The sequence below is a fragment of the Budorcas taxicolor genome, chromosome 3, assembly GCF_023091745.1.
Source record: "Budorcas taxicolor isolate Tak-1 chromosome 3, Takin1.1, whole genome shotgun sequence".
NCBI lineage: Eukaryota > Metazoa > Chordata > Mammalia > Artiodactyla > Bovidae > Budorcas > Budorcas taxicolor.
In genome coordinates, this window is record NC_068912.1 from 58,820,929 (window position 1) to 58,847,399 (window position 26,471).

At 38.3% G+C, this 26,471-nt stretch overlaps 1 protein-coding gene and 1 pseudogene across 1 annotated transcript in view; one reads left to right on the top strand and one right to left on the bottom strand.

The window, feature by feature from the left end:
• Positions 1-26,471, bottom strand: part of DNAI3 (dynein axonemal intermediate chain 3) — a 76,693-nt gene that overhangs the window by 20,141 nt on the left and 30,081 nt on the right. The window contains exons 11-16 of the mRNA XM_052637313.1: positions 24,732-24,818; positions 21,315-21,443; positions 18,645-18,718; positions 15,806-15,953; positions 14,409-14,496; positions 3,359-3,489 (exon numbers count right to left, since the gene is read on the bottom strand). Of these exons, the coding sequence (XP_052493273.1) occupies positions 3,359-3,489; positions 14,409-14,496; positions 15,806-15,953; positions 18,645-18,718; positions 21,315-21,443; positions 24,732-24,818 (657 nt within the window). The remainder of the gene's footprint in view (positions 1-3,358; positions 3,490-14,408; positions 14,497-15,805; positions 15,954-18,644; positions 18,719-21,314; positions 21,444-24,731; positions 24,819-26,471) is intronic.
• On the top strand, positions 5,486-6,574 carry LOC128044900 (heterogeneous nuclear ribonucleoprotein A1-like; annotated as a pseudogene).

The window sequence follows — 26,471 nt, forward strand, 5'->3', positions numbered from 1 at the left end:
TCTCTTCACCCCTGGGTGGGCCCACCTGAGATCACTGTCAACCTGGCCTCTGCTTCCAGGGCTCCACTCCCTCCTGATTCAGCCCTCTGCCCCCCTTACACTCCCTTAAATTCTCTGTCCAAAGTAGAAGGATCAGTCAGCCATATCAAGGGCTGGTAGAAGAGTGTCCCACTGGAATGTCAGCCCTTAGAAGGCAGGGAATTCTAGCTGTTCTGTTCACTGCTATATTCCCTGGGTGAAGAACAGTACCCAGCTTATATTAAATGATCAATAAATAACTGCTGAATGATGAATGTCATTCATTCCAAGGAGTGCAGGGACCTGAAAGGCAGGAAAGAGTTTGGTACAAAAAATGAGAGAGAAAAAAATCAGAGCAGACATAGTGAGGAGATTGGTACAGATGAGGTAGAGAGAGAGAAAGGAGGCAACTTATGCAGAAACTTACAGGCCTTGGTGTAAGGAGTTTGGATTTTTCGTGTATCATGAAGAAGTCACTGAAAAGGAGTTAAAGCCAAAGGTGTTATGCTTTCAGTTTGTTCAGTTCAGTCGCTCAGTTGTGTCCAACTCTTTGCGACCCTATGAACCGCAGCACACCAGGCCTCCCTGTCTATCACCAACTCCCAGAGTTTACCCAAACTCATGTCCATTGAGTCGGTGATGCCATTCAACTGTCTCATCGTCTGTCATCCCCTTCTCCTCCTGCCTTCAATCTTTCCCAGCATCAGGGTCTTTTCAAATGAGTCAGCTCTTTGCATCAGGTGGCCAAATTATTAGAGTTTCAGCTTCAACATCAGTCCTTCCAATGAACACCCAGGACTGATCTCCTTTATAATGGACTGGTTGGATCTCCTTGCAGTCCAAGGGGCTCTCAAGAGTCTTCTCCAACACCACAGTTCAAAAGCATCAATTCTTCTGTGCTCAGCTCTCTTTATAGTCCAACTCTCACATCCATACATGACTACTGGAAAAACCATAGCCTTGACTAGAGGGACCTTTGTTGGCAAAGTAATGTCTCTGCTTTTTAATATGCTGTCTAGGTTGGTCATAACTTTCCTTCCAAGGAGTAATTTAATTTCATGGCTGCAATCACCATCTGCAGTGATTTTGGAGCCCCAAAAAATAAAGTCTGACACTGTTTCCCCTTCTATTTGCCATGAAGTGATGGGACCAGATGCCATGATCTTCATTTTCTGAATGTTGAGCTTTACGCCAACTTTTACACTCTCCTCTTTCACTTTCATCAAGAGGCTCTTTAGTTCTTCACTTTCTGCCATAAGGGTGGTGTCATCTGCATATCTGAGGTTACTGATATTTCTCCCAGCAATCCTGATTCCACCTCGTGCTTCCTCCAGCCCAGCATTTTTCATGATGTACTCTGCATAGAAGTTAAATAAGCAGGGTGACAATATACAGCCTTGACGTACTCCTTTTCCTATTTGGAATCAGTCTGTTGTTCCATGTCCAGTTCTAACTGTTGCTTCCTGATCTGCATATAGATTTCTCAAGAGGCAGGTTAGATGGTCTGGTATTCCCATCTCTTTCAGAATTTTCCACAGTTTATTGTGATCCACACAGTCAAAGGCTTTGGCATAGTCAATAAAGCAGAAATAGATGTTTTTCTGGAACTCTCGTGATTTTTCCATGATCCAGTGCATGTTGGCAATTTGATCTCTGGTTCCTCTGCCTTTTCTAAAACCAGCTTGAACATTTGGAAGTTCACGGTTCACATATTGTTGAAGCCTAGCTTGGGGAATTTTGAGCATTCCTTTACTAGCGTGTGAGATGAGTGCAATTGTGCGGTAGTTTGAGTATTCTTTGGCACTGCCTTTCTTTGGGCTTGGAATGAAAACTGACCTTTTCCAGTCCTGTGGCTCCTGCTGAGTTTTCCAAATTTGCTGGCATATTGAGTGCAGCACTTTCACAGCATCATCTTTCAGGATTTGAAATAGCTCAACTGGAATTCCATCACCTCCACTAGCTTTGTTCGTAGTGATGTTTCCTAAGGCCCACTTGACTTCACATTCCAGGATGTTTGGCTCTATGTGAGTGATCACACTGTTGTGATTATCTGGGTCATGAAGCTCTTTTTTTGTATAGTTTTTCTGTGTATTCTTGCTACCTCTTCTTAATATTTTCTGCTTCTATTAGGTCCATACCATTTCTGTCCTTTATTGAGCCCATCTTTGCATGAAATGTTTCCTCGGTATCTCTAATTTTCTTGAAGAGATCTCTAGTCTTCCCTATTCTATTGTTTTCCTCTATTTCTTTGCATTGATCACCAAGGAAGGCTTTCTTATCTCTCCTTGCTATTCTTTAGAACTCTGCATTCAAATGGGTATATCTTTCCTTTTTGCTTCTCTTTTCACAGCTGTTTGTAAGGCCTCCTCAGACAGCCATTTTACTTTTTTGCATTTCTTTTTCTTGGGGATGGTCTTGATCCGTGTCCTGTACAATGTCAGGAACCTCTGTCCATAGTTCATCTTAAAGATTTTCTTTCTAAAGCTGTCATCCCTGGCTTATAAAACTTCACTGTGCACAGAGACAAATATTATATGATTCCACTTACATTTGACTACTAAAATAGTCAAATTCTTTGAGAAAGTAAGTAGAATTGTGGTTGCCAGGAGCTGGAGTCAGTAGGGAATGCAGAATTACTGCTTCATCTGGGACAAAACTTTAATTTGGAATAATGAAATAGTTCTCAAGATGGATGGTGGTGAGTTACTCAACGATATGAATGTACTTAGTACCACTGAATGGTATACACAAAAATGGTTAAGATGGTAAATTTTATGTTTATGCATATTTTGTCATTATTACTGTATCCAATTGCTATTTAACTTTTGAATTGAGTGACTTTTTCACTCTCCTACTAGATTGTAACTGGCCTAACAAAACAATATATTTTCTTAGTAAATCTGAAACACTTAGCATGGTTTTTCCATATGGCATGTGTTTGATAAATATTTGTAAGTTGATAATTTATTAGTAAAAAGAGTCATACCTACTTTTATAGTCTTTTATTAGTAAAGAGTCATACCTCATTTAATAGACTTTTATTAGTAAAAAGTCATATCTAATTTTATAGACTGTTCACATTTATGAATTTAAAGACATCTAAGAACTTGAGAACTTGATCGACTATTCAAATATGAATCTATGAGACATTGAGGTTAAAATTTTTAAATTTCAGCAAGCATATAAAATTATGAAAATAGGATAAATATTGTAAGCCAAAAGATAGAAGACTAAAAAAAGTATTATAAGCCCTCATAAGACAAACATACTATAGAGGTCATAATCATATATTTAAATGTAACTTAAATGCTAATTTTAGAAGCAGGTAATTGCAACTCACCTCTGTTCCCACAAAGAACTTGGTGCAGAAGTCATCTATTGGCTTGAGAATATTGCTCAATGCATTCTCCAGATTCTGGTATGTGTTCATTTCTCCTGCCTTCACTGCTTTGCTCTGGGCTGATATTTTTTCTTTTTGCGACATTTGGATAGAAGAAGCACATATTTACATTGAAAGATCTTCTAAAATATAATTAGTTTATATTCTCTGTCCTTTGTCACACATATCCACCCTACTTCCTCCCCAGTGTGGTGGGCATAAGTCCAAGAATTTTTAGAGTTCTAATTTAGCAGTAGAATGCCTTTTTCAAGCCACAGTTTATATGGAATCCCTTGCCTATGAATCTGATCAAAGCCACACTGCTCTGGTTGAAGTGTTTCCTGGGTGAGAAAGGGAAGACTCCTCTGCCCACTTTTCAGGGGCTCTAAAAGTTTTCATGGCATGGTCTGAAAGTCACTTCTACAATGTCTATATTATCTCAGAATTACTGACAGTATACTGGACACAAAATACATCCTCTAGGTTATAGAACACCCTTGGATTTTCTCAATAAGAGATATCATTGATATTTCCCTTGAATTAACACCCTTGACAATCTCCAATGAGCAATTCATATCATTTTTATACAGTTGGCATCATATAGCAATTTTAAAAAATAATTCAAGGTTAGCCTTTTACGTGCAAATTTTTTTAACTGCTAAAAACTAAATCCATCTAACATGTGTTATTTGTGTTTGTCATAAATACAGCATGTTGAACATTATTTAATGCTGGCTGATTATTTCAGGTTTATTATTTATGAACATCAGTGATTATACTATATCATAGCTCTCCATGTAAACAGTTAAAGAGCACAGCTAAACTAGGGGGTGAAATTCAAATGTTATCTGTAACTTTTATCTTTTTAAAAGCATCTGATTAATTTTAATTAATCTAAAATTAATACATGCTATTTTTGAGATCTTAAATTAGTAAATGTTAATTGAAGCTTTCGAAAAGAGAGAAAAGCATGAATAAAAGAGCAAAAATCATTCATTATCACATTTCCCAGAGGTATCACTATTAAAATATTGGTCTATTTTCCTCTATTACTTTTTGGTGATTATATATAGACAATTTATTTTTTAAGTGGGTTTTCTAGCTTTTTATCCTTCTTTTCTATTCTCTTAAAGATATATCTTGGACATTTTTCCAAATCACTTATTTTTTTAATGTAATATTATATTCCTGGGAAAGATCATAAAGAAATGTAAGCTCACAATACTTTACTCATCACACACACCCTTAATATATCCTCTGGGTTATGTCAACCATGGAAAAACCAACGAAAGTATAAACGAAAACTAAGTAGGAGAAGAAAACTTCAACTATAATAAAAAGACAAAAGTAAAAGATAATCATCATGATTTAGTAAGCATAGTCAACCAACACTTCGTTTGGGATCTACACACTTTGAGCAATCCCATTTCATACTAGGTAAGACATTAAAAACAAGTACCAAAGTAAGCGAAACATGGAATCTTTAACTAGCTGTATTACACAGTGTCATCAACATTTCAAGAAATAACTAGAAACAGTCAACCACTGTTCTTGCTGCTACTGCTGCTAAGTCACTTCAGTCGTGTCCGACTCTGTGCGACCCCATAGACGGCAGCCCACCAGGCTCCCCTGCCCCTGGGATTCTCCAGGCAAGAACACTGGAGTGGGTTGCCATTTCCTTCTCCAATGCATAAAAGTTAAACGTGAAAGTGAAGTCGCTCAGTCGTGTCTGACTCAGCGACCCCATGGACTGCAGCCTACCAGGCTCCTCCATCCATGGGATTTTCCAGGCAAGAGTACTGGAGTAGGGTGCCATTGCCTTCTCCGACACTGTTCTAACTAAAAGATATTATTCACAATGCATTTAGCAAGAGCAAAAAAGGCATTTCATATCTATTTAATACATAAAATTAAAATCATTAAAATATTTATTTGAAATTCTTCACTCTCATTTTTATCTGTTTTTCTCTTTTTAAAATAATGTACATAAATATATTACCAGAGTAGAACATACATAAATACAATGTAAATAAATACATGTTCATTGGGAATATGTGCTTAAAAAATGTTTCCTGAGATATGTTCCTTAGGTTACTCCTTTCTGCCTATGTACGGCGCCGAGAAAGCATCGCTGAAGTTCCCCCATCCCGCCTCCACTGCTTTCATGTCTGAGTCAGAGTCTCCCAAAGAGCCTGAACAGCTGCGGGAGCTCTTCATCAGAGGACTGAGCTTTGAAACAACTGATGAGGGTCTGAGCAGCCATTTTGAGCAATGGGGAGGGCTCACAGACTGTGTGGTAATGAGCGACCCAAACGCCAAGCGCCCCGGAGGCTTCGGGTTTCTCACACACTCCTCGGAGGAGGCGAAAGGAAGGCCGCACAAGGCGGACGGAAGAGCTGTGGAACCCAAGAGGGCCGCCTCGAGAGAGCATTTTCAAAGACCTGGTGCCTACTTGGTGGCACCTGTGCCCTGTGAAAGAGGTTTTTGTTGGTGGCATTAAAGAAGACGCTGAAGAGCATCACCTGAGAGATTATTTGAGCAGTATGGGAAACTGAAGTGACTGAAAGAGCATCACCTGAGAGATTATTTTGAGCAGTATGGGAAACTGAAGTGACTGAAATCACGGCTGACCGAGGCAGCGGCAAAAAGAGAGGCTGTGCTGTCGTGCTCTTTGATGACCGTGACTCCGTAGGCAAGACTGTCGCTCAGAAACACCGCACTGCGAACGGCCACAGCTGTGAAGTGAGAAAGGCCCTGTCTGAGCAAGCGATGGCTACTGCTTCAGCCAGCCAGAGGGGTCGAAGTGGTTCTGAAGACTTCGGTGGCGGTCGTGGAGGTGGTTTGGATGGGAGCGACAAGTTTGGTCCTGGGGGAAACGTCAGCGGTCGAGGTGGCTTTGGTGACAGCCGTGGTGGCAGTGGATATGGTGGCAGTGGGGATGGATATAATGGATTTGGTAATGATGGAAGCAGTTTTGGAGGTGGAGGAAGCTACAATGATTTTGGCAGTTACAACAATCAATCTTCAAATTTTGGACCCGTGAAAGGAGGAAACTTTGGAGGGAGAAGTTCTGGCCCCTATGGTGGTGGAGGTCAATATTTTGCCAAACCATGAAACCAAGGTGGCTATGGTGGCTCCAGCAGCGGCAGGAGCTATGGCAGTGGCGGAAGGTTTTAATTACTGCCAGGAAACAAAGCTTAGCAGGAGAGGAGAGCCAGAGAAGTGACAGGGCAGCTACAGGTTACAACAGATTTGTGAACTCAGCCAAGCACAGTGGTGGCAGGGCCTAGCTGCTACAAAGAAGACACCTTTTAGACAACACTCATGTGTATGGGCAAAAAACTCGAAGACTGTGCTTGTGACTAATTGTATAACAGGTTATTTTAGTTTCTGTTCTGTGGAAAGTATAAACCATTCCAACAAAGGGTTTTAATGTAGATTTTGTTTTTGTACCCATGCTGTTGATTGCTAAATGTAATAGACTGATCATGATACTGAATTAAATGTCTTTTTTTTTTAATGTGCTGTGTAAAAGTTAGTCTACTCTGAAGCCATTTTGGTAAACTACCGTGTGAAGTTAGAATCCCTTCAGGGTGATGCCAGGTTCCATTTGAAATTTATTTACAACCTGCTTTGGTGGAGAAGCTGTTGTCTTCAGAACCTTGGTATAGTTGAACTGACAGTTACTGTGTTGTGACCTGGAGTTTAAATGGGTGACCATTTAAAGGGTCACCCATGCAAAGTCATGGAGTTTTTTTTATTATTAATGATTGTTGGCACATCCTATGCAATATATCTAAATTGAATTATGGTACCAGATGAAGTTTTAGATGGGAATGAAGCTTGTGTATCACCCATTATCATGTGTAACCAATAAAAGATTTAATACCCTCAAAAAAAAAAATGTTTCCTGAGGGAGTGCTCCCCTGGTCTAACAAGGGGAACCAAGTGCTTCATCCAAGGGTCACTGCTGATAATGCAAAGGAAAAGGAAAATGTGTGAAAAGGAAAAGGCATTGTGGACACAGATTTAGTTATCCTCTGTGAGAGACTGGGCATGGGGGCCTGAGGAGAGAGGCAGGGGTAACTCATGTCATGAGTTCTATTCTAGATGCACTGATGTTGTCTGGGTAGGGTGGGTTCAGTACAAAGAGACAGTGAGAGACAAGATTTAAGGATTCTCAGCACAGGTGGGAGAGCACACTGTGTTATCAAAGGGAGAGTGTGCAACAGGGAAATCACACAGCTAAAGTACATTCCCGATGAGAGGGCAGCAAGGTGAAATGCAGCCAGGAAAAATATCAGAGGAGGGAAACTAAAGAGGGACCAGGAAAATCTCAGAATCCAAGGTGGGAGCTCCAAGAAGATGGGCTTAGTCAACAGCATTTAATTTGCTGGTCAAAGAGGATGAGGCCTGAGAAAAATGTTATCATCAGCTGCATTTATTCAGACTTGCCTGGAATAACTTGGATATGTATTGAATTCAACATCATCCACAGTTCAGTTCAGTTCAGTCGCTCAGTCGTGTCCGATTCTTTGCAACCCCATGAATCGCAGCACGCCAGGCCTCCCTGTTCATCACCATCTCCCGGAGTTCACTCAGACTCACATCCATCGAGTCAGTGATGCCATCCAGCCATCTCATCCTCTGTCGTCCCCTTCTCCTTCTGCCCCCAATCCCTCCCAGCATCAGAATCTTTTCCAATGAGTCAACTCTTCGCATGAGGTGGCCAAAGTACTGGAGTTTCAGCTTTAGCATCACTCTTTCCAAAGAAATCCCAGGGCTGATCTCCTTCAGAATGGACTGGTTGGATCTCCTTGCAGTCCAAGGGACTCTCAAGAGTCTTCTCCAACACCACAGTTCAAAAGCATCAATTCTTCGGCGCTCAGCCTTCTTCACAGTCCAACTCTCACATCCATACATGACCACAGGAAAAACCATAGCCTTGACTAGACGAACCTTAGTCGGCAAAGTAATGTCTCTGCTTTTGAATATACTGTCTAGGTTGGTCATAACTTTTCTTTCAAGGAGTAAGCGTCTTTTAATTTCATGGCTGCAGTCACCATCTGCAGTGATTTTGGAGCTCAAAAAAATAAACTCTGACACTGTTTCCACTGTTTCCCCATCTATTTCCCATGAAGTGATGGGACCAGATGCCATGATCTTCATTTTCTGAATGTTGAGCTTTACGCCAACTTTTTCACTCTCCTCTTTCACTTTCATCAACAGGCTTTTTAGCTCCTCTTCACTTTCTGCCATAAGGGTGGTGTCATCTGCATATCTGAGGTTATTGACATTTCTCCCTGCAGTCTTGATTCCAGCTTGTGTTTCTTCCAGTCCAGCGTTTCTCATGATGTACTCTGCATAGAAGTTAAATAAGCAGGGTGACAATATACAGCCTTGACGTACTCCTTTTCCTATTTGGAACCAGTCTGTTGTTCCATGTCCAGTTCTAACTGTTGCTTCCTGACCTGCATATAGATTTCTCAAGAGGCAGATTAGGTGGTCTGGTATTCCCATCTCTTTCAGAATTTTCCACAGTTTATTGTGATCCACACAGTCAAAGGCTTTGGCATAGTCAATAAAGCAGAAATAGATGTTTTTCTGGAACTCTCTTGCTTTTTCGATGATCCAGCAGATGTTGGCAATTTGATCTCTGGTTCCTCTGCCTTTTCTAAAACCAGCTTGAACATTTGGAAGTTCACGGTTCACGTATTGCTGAAGCCTGGCTTGGAGAATTTTGAGCATTACTTTACTAGCATGTGAGATGAGTGCAATTGTGCGGTAGTTTGAGCATTCTTTTGCATTTCCTTTCTTTGGAATTGGAATGAAAACTGACCTTTGCCAGTCCTGTGGCCACTGATGAGTTTTCGGTCATGAATTTTCCATCAGCAGCTGCTAATAGTTGCTAACATTTACTGAGTGCTGACTACATACCAGGCACTAAGCTGTGTGCACTAAACCATATCATTCCATTCTCACAATAATTCCCAAGGTGTTGAAGTGTTAATCCTCCTTCAAGGGTGAGTAAACTGAGGGTCAGAGAGATTAAGTAGCTTGCCCAAGGTCTCACAGATGGTAGCTAATGCTGATTGTGAGTTGATGATAGGCAGTTCTTACAGCTTACATGCATTAGCTCATTTTATCTTCATAACACTCTAGGAGGTAGTTACTGCTATTATTTATTCCCCTTAGTTTCATCTCTCTCCTTTCAAACACATGGTGGGGAAAAAGGCACAGACATATATGTTCAAATAATAAATTGTGGCTTTTGAATTTAAACTCAGCCTCCAAAATCCACATCCTATTGCTTATAAGAATATAAAGACAGCACCTCAAAAAGCTCTGAAAAATTACTCCAAAGACACAGGGGGAAAGGTCAATATATATGTGATTTTGGTGAAAAGGGAATATATTCAATTAAGCACATATTTTTCCAGAAGGTTTCTACTAGTCCCGTGAAGCTTTGGGTATCATGAAGAATCGTCATCACCATGAAGGACTTTAGTGCTTTTCTTGATAAGAGGAGATATGACAATTGGGCTCATAAAATCGATTTCTAAAAATATCTTTCTGAAGGTCACTATTTGTTAAAAGAACAGTAGAAAAAACTTACCATGAAAGAAATGGATAGAAAGGACAATGTGAATAGGATTCACAGTTGCTTTCAAAGAAAACTCAAGAGAATCTCTAGATAAACTAAAAGATTTAGGCAAGTTAGTCGGTTTGAAATCAGCATTGTCTTATACTTAATATAAATTCAAAATTATAATTTTAAAAAAGAAGCCCCGTTCAGAACAGCAAGAGAAGTTTGAAGAAATATAGAAAGAATTCTTTTTTAAGAAAGGAGATTCAGACTGATTGCAAAAATTAAAAAACCTTACCAAAAAGTTACTATTTAGAAGATCACTGACTTATGGCTCTGACATGGCAGGCAATGGCACCCCACTCCAGTACTCTTGCGTGGAGAATGCCAGGGCCGGAGGAGCCCGGTGGGCTGCCCTCTATGGGGTCGCACAGAGTCGGACACGACTGAAGCGACTTAGCAGCAGCAACATGGCAGGCCTGTGGCCACTAGATGGCAACAGAGTACCAGACACAAACTGAAGGCGTACTCAGGAAAATGATGGTAGAACAGCATGAACCTGTGATTCCTAGTCAGTGAACCCATCATAACAAGCAAAATGTGATACAGAAGCCTATGAGTGTCTTCTAGTCAACAGGTCCAAATTTGGCCAGAGTAGGTGGATAGATCCAGTGTGTGCAAGATAGATCTCAAAATTCCATAGGTAGATTTCCAACTCCTGAAAGCTGACCGGTGACAGGAGGCAGGACATGGTCATGCCTTTAGAGATTAACAGGCATATGTTAGAAAGATCCAGGGGATCACCAGGTGAAAGTTAAGTCTTTTTCTGATTTGTGGTGCTGTTGACATATCAGCTTAATACAGGTAAGAGGACATGGCCAACTATAGTCTCAGATGAGAATTAAAAACATATGTCCATATCTCCTTTCTGAGCTGATTTAGTCAAATATGCCTTTTTCTAAGAAATCTCCCAGGGCCATAAGAAGTATATGTTAGAAAGATCCAGGGGCTCACATAAAAGACTTAACTTGGTGATCCCCTGGATCTTTCTAACACATGCCTTTTATCTCTAAAGGCATTACTATGCCCATCTTCTGCCTCCTGTTGCTGGTCAGCTATCAGGAGTTGGAAATCTAACTATGGTATTGGAGAGTCAAACATGATTGACTTTGGGCTTCCCTAGTGGTTCAGTTGGTAAAGAGTCTGCCTACAATGCAGGACACATGGGTTTGATCCCTCGGTCAGGAAGATCCCCTGGGAAAGGAAATGGCAACCCACTCCAGTATTCTTGCCTGGAAAATCCCATGGATAGAAGAGCCTGGTGGGCTACAGTTCATAGGATCATGAGTCAGACACAACTTTGTGACTAAACCAAAAAGTTCTCAACAACACGATTTTGTCTGGAAAGAGAACACTCCTTTGATGAAGCGCCTGTTTGATGGCATTCGGGGCGTGCTTCAGGTTTACTTTACATAGGCCCTTCCTTAAGCAGATGCAGGTATGTATTTGTCGTTTATTTTAGTGTGTGTCCCACCAGAATGTAAGCTCCTTGAAAGCAGGGGCTTGTCTATGCACAGATATATCCTCAGACACCGGCACTTTGTAGGAATGTAATAAATGTTTTGAATAGACACAGATATGAAGATAATAACAATGAGAAAATTATCCTTTAAAAGTTAAAGGATGACAGTATTTCTAAATAATGCTCTTACCACATTGAGCTTTATGTGCCCATTCCCTATTGTTAGCTGTGCCTACACTAAAATGAAATATGATGTTCTCTAAGGAAAAAAAGGTTTCTGTCTCCTGAGATGGTAACATATTTAGGCAATCTTCAGAAAGAGATGGGCTAAGAGTCCAATGTAAAGAAATGAAGGATCAATAGAAATTATACTCATTTGAGGAATGTTAAAGTTACAATTCACCTGTTTTCTTAAAATATAAGTAGTCATATCTCATAATGTATTTTAAAAAGCACACTTTAGAAAGACCTCTGCTTTGGGTCAAGAAGGAGCATAAATTAGCTTTATTAAAGTTAAAAACTTCTGCTTTTCAAAGGAAATGTTAGGAGAATAACACAATGATTTATTAGAGTATAAATCACAGGCTGAGAGAAAATATTTGCAAATCATATATTTGATAAAGGACTAGTGTGCAGATTATATTAGGAACTCATAAGGCTCAATAATAAGAAATCAAACAATACAACTGAAAAACTGACAAAAGTTTTGGACACTTCACCAGAGAAGATATACAGGTGGCAAACAAATACATGAAAATATGGTCAACATCTTTAGCCATTAGATAAAGGCAAATAAGATATCAATAACATATTTTAGTATTCTTGCCTGGAAAATTCCATGGGCAGAGGAGCCTAGTGGGCTACAGTCCATGGGGTTGCAAGGAGTTGGACAGAACTGAGTGGCAGAGCACACAGGCACACACCATATTTCAGAATGATTAAATTAAAAGGACCAATCACACCAACTGTTTGTGAGGATGTAGGAGAACAGGAAACTCTCATATACTGCCAGGGGGAAATGTAAAAGGGTACAGACACTTTGGAAAACACTGGTGGTTTGTTTAAAAGTTAAACATACATCTGCCATATGATCTAATCAGTCCATTCCTAGATATTTACCCAAGACAAATGAAAGCCTATGTCCATACAAAGACTTGCATATGAACATTCACAGAAGCTTTATTTATGTCCTAGCTGAAAACAACCCAAATGCCCATCAACAGTGGAATGAATAAACATCTGTGGTATATCCATGCAATGAAATACTACTTTGGAATAAAAAGGAATAAACTACTGACACTCACAACAACATGGATGAATCCCCAAATAATGAGCTGATTGAAAGAAGACAGACCCAAAAAGTATAACTGTGTGATTTACATAAAACTCTAGAAAAGGCAAACTCTTAGTGACATAAAGTGGATCAGTGGTGGCTTGGGAGTGGAGGTAGGAGAGGTCCTGGAGGAAGGGATTGCAAAGAGAGTCCCTACAGGAGTTAACTTTTTGAAGTGATGGATAAGCTCGTTATCTTGATGACAGTGATGGTTTCACGGGTTTTTAATGTCAGAATATATCAGATTGAACATTTTAACGTGCATTTTATTGTATGTTGACTATACCTCAACAAAGTGGTTAAAAGGAAAAAAACCCACACTTTAAAGGCCATAATTGTACCCTTACTATAAACTGGATAAAAGCACTAATACCCTGATGATCATCTTTTTTCATTAGGTTAAAAAAATAAGACTAGAACATTGATAACTTTTTACAAGTTGCAGTCTTGGTTTCCTTAATTTTACATTGATAATGATAACTCCCAGCTTGTAGGACTGTTCTGATTGCTAATGTCTATTTTACTCACCACTGTACTCCCAGGGCCTAGCATAAAATAAACACTTCATAAATATGTTAAATTAATAAAAGCATGTGCAATATTAGCACAGTACCTGACCCATGGCTAGAATTCAATATATGGAAACCAATAATGGAATACAAAGAGAAGTTGGAGGAGGCAGCTCTCCTTACTTACCCTCTGGAATGAAGGAGGCCCGAATACATAAAACCCATGCAATGTGTTAATATTGCTTTGAAAATGTCTCTAAAATTCTGATTCCATTTTTTTTCTTTTCGGCATGAGATATTGGGTTGCTTCTATGAAAAATACACCTTCAAGGTGAATTTTGCCCAAGCTTGATATTAGTTATATTATATGTTTGTCTTATGTGTCTTATTACTTAACAACAAACAATTTATAAATGTAAATCCTTTTGATAAGGCAAATGTTTGGAAAATACTTCAGATGCTAGTGATTCCAGTATACTTTCATTATGTGTTGCTCTCCAGGTAGGATATTAATCCACACCTTTAAGTTTTGACAGCTTATAAGCACACCCTTCAATTACTTCCAGAAGGGTATACAGGTTGCGATATCTTTAAAAATCAATTGTTCTTTCTCTACTCAGTTTTATTATGGTGCTATATAAACACTAATTTTTTCTATTCTGATTGAGAACGGTGGTTTGTTTCTGAGTACTCCATAATTTAGTTTGCTAGACTTGAGACGCATTCCATTCTGTGGAATTATTCTTTGAGCACATACATATTCATTAAGTGATCTTCATTAAATTTTTTAGTATAATGAGCTTTCAAAAATATATGAATGTGCTCAATAACTATGAAACTGAACGTAACTGAGTTCTAGCAAGTCTTTTGGTGTATACAGGAAGTTTTAATGTGCATGCTGTCGCTATCACAGCCATTGTAAAATTCCATACTGCAGGGTTTGCTTTTCTGTATTTTTTTTTTACAAATTAGACTATCCCAGCAAGTAGTCACCTTAGACATAAGAAACTACTAACTCTGGAATCATATTAAATGCCTTTTTAATAAGCAAAGGCAGTTACCTTGTGCTTTGAAAAGGAGATTGTCTTCACTCAGGCTTAACTTGGTTGGGCAGTGGTCTAAAGTTGTTTCGCCTTTAGACAGCCTTATCTTTTGAGAGAACATATAGGAATGATTATTATCATATTTCCTTAAACTGTCCATGGCTGATTTATTCTTGCCTTTCCCTCTGTCCCCACATGGCTATGTCCCTACTTCCCTCTCTGCCTCCCTTCTCCATTCTTCCTCAGAGTTTGGTTGCTTTTCCCCACAGAAAGCACCTAAACCACAGTTTCTAAAACCGGGCTACTGAGGGGAGCTTGTCTGGGGGCTCATTTCCAAATCCCAAAGTCTTATATGTTGTTAAATTTCTCAAACTGTTTTGTCTTCTGTTTCATAATATCTTATTGTTAGTTTTAATGTAAAATAATGGCCTGTTTCCCTGTTCCCTAAATCTTCCTGCTAAAGAAAGCTCTGAACAGTTGTGCAGGGACCTTGCACCTCCCTGGAGCTGTCAAGTCCCTTCAGGGACATATAAGCCCTTGAGTTCCGCCAGTGGCCCGGGTCTGCTCCAGAATGGGAAACTGTCACACACAACGTTTTCCCCTCACGGCTCCCTCCCCATTTTTCTCCATTAGAATTTTTGTCCGCATGCTATACAACTAGTCTCAGGTGAACTCTCTTTACTTGTTCCTTTTAAAACTATCTACAGCTCTATAAATCCTGCCCAGAACATTTCTAATCCTAGTTACTTCATGAATATTCTCACCCCTCTTGCTTTCTCTTCCACGGGGAACAAATGCATGATAATGTAATTTTAGTGATACTTGTAAATCAAAGGAAAATAAAAATATTAAATTTGGAAATAGAATTAGACATTTCAAAGAAAAAGAGCCATCGATGTCAGAAGTTTCTTCATACTTCTCACATGCATCTCATTCACAGCCCTACTTTTCTTAAATTAAAATTACTTTTCTTTAAGCTCTGCCATTGAAGACAACTACAAATAATTCTTCTTTCAGCTACCTTCAGTTTTATTTGGTCGTAAGTATTGTGATACAATTCTACTATTGATGGGTAAAACATGTAGAATTTTGGCATTCAGACTGATAAAATTAGCTTTTCTGGGCTAACCTCAGCGCTTACTAATTTTTAAGCAACTGTTATGTAATAATGAATAATTGTTTAAAAAAATTGGTAAGTTGCTGCTTGCTTATACATGAACAAATATCCATCTTGAGTTCATGGTAACTGTGATTTCTGTCTTGACCTAGGCAGACATAATACCTCTCAATGAAAGAATGTATTGGTTGAATGAATATATGAGTTGTAATGCCCTGTGTTAATCTGAGGGGCTCTACTTTTAAACTATATAGTGTATATAAGCAAATAAAATGGACTAAATCCCATGTTAACTTACCTTTGAGAGAGGTTTCCAGCTGAGATCTAGATGCAAAAAAGTAGATGGTATATCAAAAGGAATTTCAATACTTTCTTCTTTCTTTTTCTCTGCCTGTGGTTGAGGGGTTAAGGCTTTCTGTGGTCTGATATCCCAAAAGCATATTGTGCTTAAAAAAAATTTACAGTTTATTTTTTAACTAAGTACAAAGAAGAGGTATAACCTCAAGACTACCATTCGTGCTGCTATACATTAACATTGTGATTATGGCTATATTTGATATCTCCAAAATTAAGATTTCAATGAAATGGGACTATTTTACATTTCATATTTTAGAGAATTATAAAGTTTATAGAATTATTTAATGATTTTGCTAGTATTGAGACTAATATTATCATACATGGCAATTGAATTTGGCAACTGACGATCTTTTTCATGATGCAATCTTTTTTGAAAAAACTTAACAACTTTATTGAAATATAACTCATATACTGCAAAATTCACCCACTTAAAGTATACTTAAAGTGCTTCCCTGATGGCTCAGTGGTAAAGAATCTGCCTACAATGCAAGAGATGTGGGTTTGATCCCTGGGTGGGTAAGATCCCCTGGAGAAAGGAATGGCAACCAACTCCAGTATTCTTATCTGGAGAATTCCATGGACAGAGGAACCTGGTGGGCTATAGTCCATGGGGTCGCAAGGAGTTGGACACAACTGAGTGACTAATACTTTCACTTCACTTTCTTTCACTTAAAGTACAGAATTAAGTGGTTTTTAATATACTCATTGAACTGTGCAAACCATTACCAAAATCAATTTTAGAAGATTTTATATCACCTCTCCCCCAAGAATTTGTGTACAGATTACCAGTCATTCCCCAAGTCCTTCAGTCCCTCCCACTAGCCCTGAGCAACCACTAATCTCCTTAGTGTCTCTACAAATTTGTCTATTTTGGACATTTCATATAAATGGAATCATACAGTATGTGGTCTTTTGTGACTGGCTTCTTTCACTTAGCATGTTTTTGAAGGTCATTCATATTGTAGTATATATCAGTACATCATTCCTTTTTATCGTCAAATAATATTTCATTGTGTGGACTATACTACACTTTATTTACCCCTTCATCATTTGATGCACTGATGAATGAATAAATAAAACTGGGTTACTTCCCTTTTTGCTATTATGAATAATCCTGCTATGAACATTTGTTGATAAGTTCTGTGTGGGTGTGGGTTTTCATCTGTCTTAGATATACACTGGGGACTTGAATTGCTGGTTTACATGGTAGCACCTATGTTTAATCTTTTGAGAAACTATTAAGATTGTTTTCCAAAGCAACTGAATCATTTTTGAGAATTCCAATTTCTCTACATCCTTACCAGATGTATTATTTCTTTTGTCTTGAAGATCCCAATTTCTCTACATTGTCAACAACACTCACTATTTTTTTGGTCTTTTTTATTTTGGCTATCTAGTCTGTGTGAAGTGGCATCTAATCAAAAGTGATTCTGATTTGCATTTCCTTTGTTGGTGTAATATCTAGGAAATCATTACCTAATCCAAGGTCATAAACACTTATATTTATGTGTGTCCATGTTTTTTTCTAAGAGCTGTTTAGTTTTAACTCTTACATTTAGCTCTTTATTTCATTTTCAATAATTTTTTAATATTAATTTATTTTAATTGGAGGCTAATTACTTTACAATATTGTATTGGTTTTGCCATATATTAACATGAATCAATTAATTTTTATATAGAGTGTGAGGTAATTCTTTTGCAGGTGAATACCCATTTGTCCTAGCACCATTTGTTGAAACACTATTTTCCTCCACTAAATTGCCTTGGTACCCTTGTTGAAAATCAGTTGACCACATATGTATGGGTTTATTTCTGGGTTTACCTCTTCTCTGAATCTTGAACAGTTATACAGTTGTTGGAACCGATCCCTTCTGATGGAAGAGGCTGGCCATTCATTCTGGCTATTCACTATATACATAGTGAGCTATAGATAGATGATGTATTTGCCTTCAAAGCCTCATTTCCTTGATCCATAAGTATTTTTTCAGGGTTATTGACAATATAAAAAGAGTTAACCTGCTAAAGCATATATTACAGTATTGGCATAAACTTCCAATAAATTAAGTTTGTTCACTTAAGGTAACTATAGTCAAATCACAGAACTGTACCCAATACATGACCACAGGGTTAATTAATTCAATTATTTATGCCTTCATCTGCCATTCCATAGCTGCTTCTGCTGCAATCAGTGCCTAAAGCTTAAGGTGTTGTGATTTCTATTTGGAATTGTAAAGTTTTGCTAGTATCTGGATGTAGATAATACTATTCCCATTCATATGTCCTACTTCACTATGAATTTTCAGTTCTATAAATTGAAGGATATAAGTTTTAAAAATAAATATTTTTCAACATAGTTACTGAATTATTTATAAAAACACTTGTAATAAATGTTCAATAAAAAATGCAAGACTCTTCCACCTTCTAAAAGAAACTTTCCCAATTAAATGTCATCTTCATAATTGTAAGATAAAATTGAATATAAACAAGCATTGCAAAATTATAAATATGTGACTATGAAGAACCAGAATAATTATGGATAATGTTTATACAATATTACCAATCATGAAATCTAGTTCATTCTTCTTTTTGCAATATATTCGTATCCATAAGAAGACTTTTTTAAAACCAGCAACAATGTAAAATTCTGTCCTTTAGTTAATTAGGCTTAATTGCTGCAACAAAGATTGTTTAAGGAACAGAAGAGCACAACAATCTAATAAGCATCAGATAAAGATTATATTGTTTGAAAACAAATAGGTAATGATTAAAATAAGACATACCAGTCTGCCGAACAAGTGACAAGTTGACAGGATATTCCACTTCGATTTTCAAAGACGTTTCCCAATCTGTTAATCTATTTTTAAAAATGCTAGAAATAAGTTCTGTGTACCTAGAACAGTGATGACTTTTTTCTCAAAGCTTTTTATGTTAAAATTTTTTCTTCTTTAACATTTTTTAAAAGAACATAATACAAACACAGAATTTGGGAACTGGAAGGTTTTGAAATCAAGTATAATTCTGACATACATCTTTTCCAGTCCTTTTTTGCAGAAACATTTTTACATTTTAAAATTAGTTTTAGTTAGTATGAATATAAATTTCCATCCTAAGATTTTTCAGTTACTGCAATTTGAAAACTTACCTATGTAGTCATAAACCATTCTGGTTTTTAATATACAGATGATATGCCATAACTTCATTACTATTATTATTAGAAATGTAACAGAAATGTATTAGAAATGCAAAATGTAATAGAAAAGCAGAAATGCATTCTGTTTTTCACTGTTAATTATGGAGCTGAACATAGACGCTTTTATGAGATTGTTAAGCAGGTAAGATCAATAGATAAGAGGCTTGGTGTTAAATTAGAGACAGCATGCAGTGAATGCTGGGCACCTGCATTCTTTCAGTAAGTAGTGGCACAACTCTGCTAGCACACAGAGGAGTCCAAGGAGGGTTAGTGGCTTAGAGTCCCAACGGTCCACGTTTCCAACCAGCCAGCTCTCAAAGGGGGTGAAAGATTTTTTGTGGCAACCTATGACAGCGCTACTCTCAAATTAACAGGAAAAAATGACTTTTCCCAATACCCTACCTACCCGATAGAACTGATGAGCAAAACGGCAAAGGTGGAGGGTTCCGGCAGCAAATAAACAGTAAAAGTAGGGGTGGGAGAAGAATGCAGGTGCTGCAGTGGTAGGGCCTGCTGGCGTCACAGGAGCGAGGACCCTGGAAACCTGGCTGACTCTGCTGTGTGGCCTGAGCCCAGTCAGGTTCAGTTACAGCTGTCACCTTCCACTGAGATTGATAAACAAGCAGGAACCCATGTTTCCTTTCCCTCTAATAAGAATTCCCTCTTGTAGGAACCTCAAGACTCCAGACTTGCACTTACTCTGGCACTTTATGCATTAATGATTGAAAAAAAAAACCATATTATGAAAGTTTGGGAAATAGAAGTTTTAAAAATCAAATATAATTCTACCTTATATCCTTTTCCAATCTTTTTCATGGATATACTTTGACTTGATTTGTCAAGATACGTATGTGACTGTGTATCTTAGGATATAAATTGGATTTCTTTGTATAAATTGGATTATTTCTTCATATAAATTCCCCAAATTTTGTATTAATGGTCAAAAACTTTGAAAATGTGAATAATTTGAGAACCACATTGGCTAACTGTATTCTAAAATTTTTATATTGAAACCAGTAATGTTAGAGTTTATTGATTTCACCATTTCATCTTTTCTAACACAAGATAATACTTGAAAGTCTCATGTAAGAATTAAATAGGTCCAAAAGAATACATTATTGTTGCTTTATGATTAATTTCTTTGATTATTAGAAACTCTGAATGATTTTCCTATTTATCTGCTAATTGTTTTTCAGTATATGTCTTTAGCTTATTTACTGGAAATTTGTATTTACCATATTTGGGGCAAATGTTTTTCTTCATTTTGCTACTTGCTCTTTATTTTTTAATTAAAAAAATTACATGTGCATATTTTAAATTTCTTTCAATATAATTTAGCTTAGAAAACTATAGAATCCAGGATTATGATATTCTGATTCATTGTATTTATTTTGGCCCATTAGAACTTTGAAAAGTAATTGTATTTTTGCAAAATCCACTTGAATACCCTGAAGGGCTAATCACCGTTCATAACTCTGCTGCTGCTGCTAAACCACTTCAGTCGTGTCCGACTCTGTGCGACCCCATAGACGGCAGCCCGCCAGGCTCCTCCATCCATGGGATTCTCCAGGCAAGAGTACTGGAGTGGGGTGCCATTGCCTTCTACCTTCAAAACTCTAAGTTTTTAGAATGTTCTTCAATATTCTTATCTTTTAATTTTTCAAAATACATAATAGACTCCTAGTTCCTTGAGGGAAACATTTGGGAGGTTTATTTGTTTTCAGATTCACAAACACCAGCCTTTGCAGGTAAAGCACAGAACTACAAAGCGAAACTGCAGCACAAATGCTGGGCAGTCAGCCAGACTCACTCACAGCGCAAGTGTCGAGAGTTTTCACCTATCAGCCTCACGGTGCACTCAATTCAAGACCACCTTGCAAAATGACACATTATCACATGTCACAGATCTTCAGAGTTGTCTGCTCTAAACAGCTGAAATCATAAAATTTAAATTCGCGAAGGTGTAAAATATTTGTTTCTATTTTTACAACCTTCATTTTCCCCATTATTGTATTATATTAGTGTTGACACTACCTACATTTTTTAGTGGTTTATAAAACATGGAAGTTGAAACCCTGGCCTTCTTCTCATCCCCAAATCAGATCTTGGTTTGTCAACAGTGACAGTGTGTGATGTTTAGTTCCTGGTAATTCACAATTTAAATGCAGATAAATTGTTGACTTGAAACATCCTCTTTGAATAAAATTTTCCAAAAACCTACAAGTCAGCAGGAGAAAAGTATGAAGCCATCAAGACTCACCTCAAATGTATCAGGCAGCCAATGTATATCTGTAATTACTTTCCTATGTCCACTTTCTATTGAGGAGACTGCACAGTGTCTGATATACATTGCTTCTTTATTATTCTCTGGTTCAAGGAGAAACATAGGCTGTAAAATGTTACAAGAAAGTTATGTGCTGATTTCAGAGAGCTGACGAAGGAACTCATACTTAATGTATCATTCCAATTAAAATCAATAATTTGAAGAAATACCAGTTCAAAGAAAAACATAAATTAGTATTTCTATGTATTATATAGTTAGGTAATTAGATTATCTTCTTTCCGCTTCAGTTCCCAGGGAGCTTTTACAAGTAATAATACTGGAACAGGCAGTGGAAGTGATTCTCTGTGATGTTCTAGAAGAAAGCCTGAAGTAGTCATGTGAAGACACCGCCAGGAGCCACCATGTGGTGCACCTGTACCCGTCAACAGCCTGGGGAAGCCTGGGTCAAAAGCCAGCATCACCCCTCAAGTATGTGAGCGAAGATGCCTTCGGATGATCCCACCCCAAGTTATCAAGCAGCCCCCTTCTTCAAGACGCCAGTCTCCCCAGATGAGGCACCAAAGAGAGTGGAACAGAAACAAGCCAACCCATTAAGCCCATTCTAAAAGCCTCCCCACTGAATCCATGAGCATAATAAATGTTTGTTTTAAAGTATACATGTACACACACACAAGAATACTGTAGCGGGTTGCCATTTCCTACTCCAGGGGATTTTTCCAACCCAGGGATCATCTCTGCCATCTCCTGCATTGGCAGGTGGGTTCTTTACCACTGCCCCACCTGGGAAGCGCCTAATTAGATTAGCTTCTTTCCACTTCAGTTTAGTCTAAGATTTTACCTCTAAAGTTTTTACAATAATGAATGACCCATACCCAAAAGAACCAATGAGATCCCATTTTTGAAGGAGTATTTTTTTTAAGTGCACAGAAGACAACATCCATGGTTTCTTGGTTGGAGATCCGTGACGCTCAGGTTGAAGGACTGGGGATGGGAATGTACAAATGGTAGGTGAGTACTGAGCTGGGAGCTGAGGCATCTCTTCCCAGACCTCTTGGCAGAATCCATGGCTTCACAAGTCAGAGCATATTGTTACCAAGAAGGATTGTAACTCATTTTATATGCAAGAAAATCAATGCTTGGGGGTATTCGGGGGTAGGGGAACATACCCAAACTCATGAAACTTTGATCTAGAGCCTGGATACGTGGAGTTTCTCTCCAGTGCTTTTTCAACTGCATCACTTTAGAGAATCCCTTGGCTCCTTTATTTAACAACAGTGACCACAAAAAAGAACTCCTGGGATAGACAGTACATTCTGTTTGTGGTGTTTTTTTTAATCAAGGGCCTCAGTTCAGTTCAGTTGCTCAGTCATGTCTGACTCTTTACGACCCATCAATTGCAGCATACCAGGCTTCCTTGTCCATCACCAGCTTCTGGAGCTTATTCAAACTCATGTCCATTGAGTCAGTGATGCCATCCAACCATCTCATCCTCTGTCGTCCCCTTCTCCTCCCACATTCAATCTTTCCCAACATTAGGGTCTTCTCCAATAAGTCAGTTCTTTGCGTCAGGTGGCCAAAGTATTGGAGTTTCATCTTTAGCATCAGTCCTTCCAATGAATACTCAGGACTGATTTCATTTAGGATGAACTGGTTGGATCTCCTTGCAGTCCAAGGGACTCTCAAGAGTCTTCTTCCACACCACAGTTCAAAAGCATCAATTCTTTGGTGCTCAGTTTTCTTTATAGTTCAACTCTCACATCCATGTTGGAGAAGGAAATGGCAACCCACTCCAGTGTTCTGGCCTGAGGAATCCCAGGGATGGAGGAGCCTGGTAGGCTGCTGTCTATGGGGTTGCACAGAGTCAGACACTACTGACGCGACTTAGCAGCAGCAGCAGTTCATATCCATACATGACTACTGGAAAAACCATAGCTTTGACTAGATGGACCTTTGTTGACAAAGAAATGTCTCTGCTTTTTAATATGCTATCTAGGTTGGTCATAACTTTCCTTCCAAGGAGTAAGCGTCTTTTAATTTCATGGCTGCAGTCACCATCTGCAGTGATTTTGGAGCCCCCCAAAATAAAGTCTGTCACTGTTTCCATTGTTTCCCTATCTATTTGCAGCGAGGTGACAGGACAAGATGCCATGATCTTAGTTTTCTGAATGTTGAGCTTTAAGCCAACTTTTTCACTCTTCTCTTTCACTTTCATCAAGAGGCTCTTTAGTTCTTCTTCACTTTCTGCCATAAGGGTGGTACCATCTGCATATCTGAGGTTATTGATATTTCTCCTGGAAATCTTGATTCCAGTTTGTGTTTCAACCAGCCCAGCGTTTCTCATGATGTACTCTGCATAGAAGTTAAATAAGCAGGGTGACAATATACAGCCTTGACATACTCCTTTCCTTATTTGGAACAAGTCTGTTATTCCATGTCCAGTTCTAACTGTTACTTCTTGACCTGCATACAGATTTCTCAGAAGGCAGGTTAGGTGGTCTGGTATCCCCATCTCTTTCAGAATTTTCCACAATTTATTGTGATCCACACAGTCAAAGGCTTTGGCATAGTCAATAAAGCAGAAATAGATGTTCTTCTGGAACTCTCTTGCTTATTTGATGATCCAACGGATGTTGGCAGTTTGATCTCTGGTTCCTCTGCCTTTTCCAAATCCACCTTGGACATCTGGAAGTTCATGGTTCACATATTGCTGAAGCCTGGCTTGGAGAATTCTGAGCATTACTTTACTAGTGTGTGAGATGAGCGCAAATGTGCAGTAGTTTGAGCATTCTTTGGCACTGCCTTTCTTTGGGCTTGGAATGAAAACTGACCTTTTCCAGTCCCATGGCCACTGGTGAGTTTTCCAAATTTGCTGGTACTGAGTGCAGCACTTTCATAGCATCATCTTTCAGGATTTGAAATAGCTCAACTGGAATTCCATCACCTCCACTAGCTTTGTTCGTAGTGACGCTTCCTAAGGCCCACTTGACTTTGCATTGCAGGATGTCTGGCTCTAGGTGAGTGATCACACCATCATGATCATCTGGGTCATGAAGATCTTTTTTGTATAGTTTTTCTGTGGATTCTTGCCACCTTTTCTTAATATCTTCTGCCTCTGTTAGGTCTATACCATTTCTGTCCTTTACTGTACCCATCTTTGCATGAAATGTTCCCTTGGTACCTCTAATTTTCTTGAAGGTATCTCTAGTCTTTCCCATTCTATTGTTTCAAGGACCTACATAAAAGGAACACAAAATGTGTCTGCAGCAGATGTGAAGACAGGAAATAATACTTTTTTTCTGTTGAATCTTTGTTTAGCTTGGAAACCTTGTCATATACTTTTTGATAAACTCCTGAATGGAATAAACTTGCAGGTGAAAAGTTATAAAAACTAACCTTGAGAGTGACTTTTTTACTTCTACTACCACCTGCTTTAATATTTTCTATTCGATCTGCATGTGCAGTAATATCCCACATGACAACCTAAAAGAGAAATAAATATTATTATAACATAGTTTTAGGAATTAGCAAATTGAGTCTTGAACATTTTAAAAAATCTATTGCTACTGTATGCACTCTGAGAAATCAATCACCTTGGGAGGATAATAAAAAATAGCCTATATCCTAAGTCAGCAACTTTTAAAGGTAATATAGAAAAGTTTTGTTCTCTATAAAAGCATTTTCAGCTCTTTTTTGTGCTTGTGTTAATGAATGCCAAAATTTTTTAATCCAAGATACACATCATGCAATTCTCTCTGCTTTGGGAACAGCTCTTCCTCTGTTTGGAGGAATGTACTGATTATGGGGATAACTGCTTTAGACCCAGGAGAAAAGTCTGTTCTCCAGAATTAAGTACAAACACCCAAAATTGACTGAAAGGCTAGGAAATGATGATTTGTATTTCACTGAATATCATGGCCAATTCCAGGGCTTCCCAGGTGGTTCAGTGGTAAAGAATCCACCTGCCAAGCAGGAGACCTGGGTTTGATCCCTAGGTCAGGAAGATCCCCCTGGAGAGTGAAATGGCAACCCACTCCAGTACTCTTGCCTGGAGAATTCCATGGACAGAGGAGTCTGGTGGGCTACAGTCCATGGGGTTGCAGAGTCAGACACAACTTAACGACTATACAGCAGTAGCAGCAGCACGGCCAGCTATGGATTTGCATATACATTGATGGTCATTTTTTGAAAAATCAGAACAAAGTAGAATGTGCAATGCTAGAATAATTTTCAATGATTAAAAGTCATTTCCATACACTAAAAGATCAGGATTACAAAATTGTGGCTGATTTTATTTTCATCATTTGCTTTTCTAAAATATTCTGAAAAGTTGTGTCCCATTCTCAATCAGTAAAGAGGGCAGTATTTGCGGGGCTTGGAGGATGTGCTCTGGATTCTCATTATAACCACCAGTTATTGTTGAACAAAACCATGGAAGAAAATTGGTTTACTAGATGTTTTGCTTCTCGATAAATGAGCATGGATGATGCAGTCATTTACATTTCAACCATAAAAAAGCTTTCCTAGCCACATGATAAAAGGTCATTATACCCTTGTAATGGTCAAATTCACTATATCACAATGAACTTAAACTTTGATCATAAAATAGCCATAAGCTTTTTGTTTTGTTTTGTTGGATAAACAGGCAATTGGAAGAGAGAATCTAAGTTTTATACAAATTACATAATTTTTAAAAGGTGTCAAATTATATACACATAAATTCAGTGATATAGGTATGTTTTCCAGAGAATTCTGTTTAAATCCTGGATCATTCCCTAACTCCTAGCCCTAGAGAAATTTCAGAAGAGGCCTTCTGGCCAAGAGGTATTATGCCTATGGGTTTTATTCTTCCCTGGAATCTTACACAATGTATGGTTCTAGTTCAGCAACACAAATAGATCTGACCTGGTTTTCTTCCAGTTACCATTTAACTGGGTTATCCTGTGGACATCTTGAGCCCAGATGCCATATCTACCACATTTTTATACCCTGGTTCCTGGTATGGTGATTGGTATGCAATTGGCATGCCTTTCCTCTGCTGAATTGAACCCTTAAGTTCAAAAAAATAACCAGTCAAAATGTATAACAGAATTCTGCCTAAATTAATAAAGAGCTGAAAAATAAAACCCAGATGTA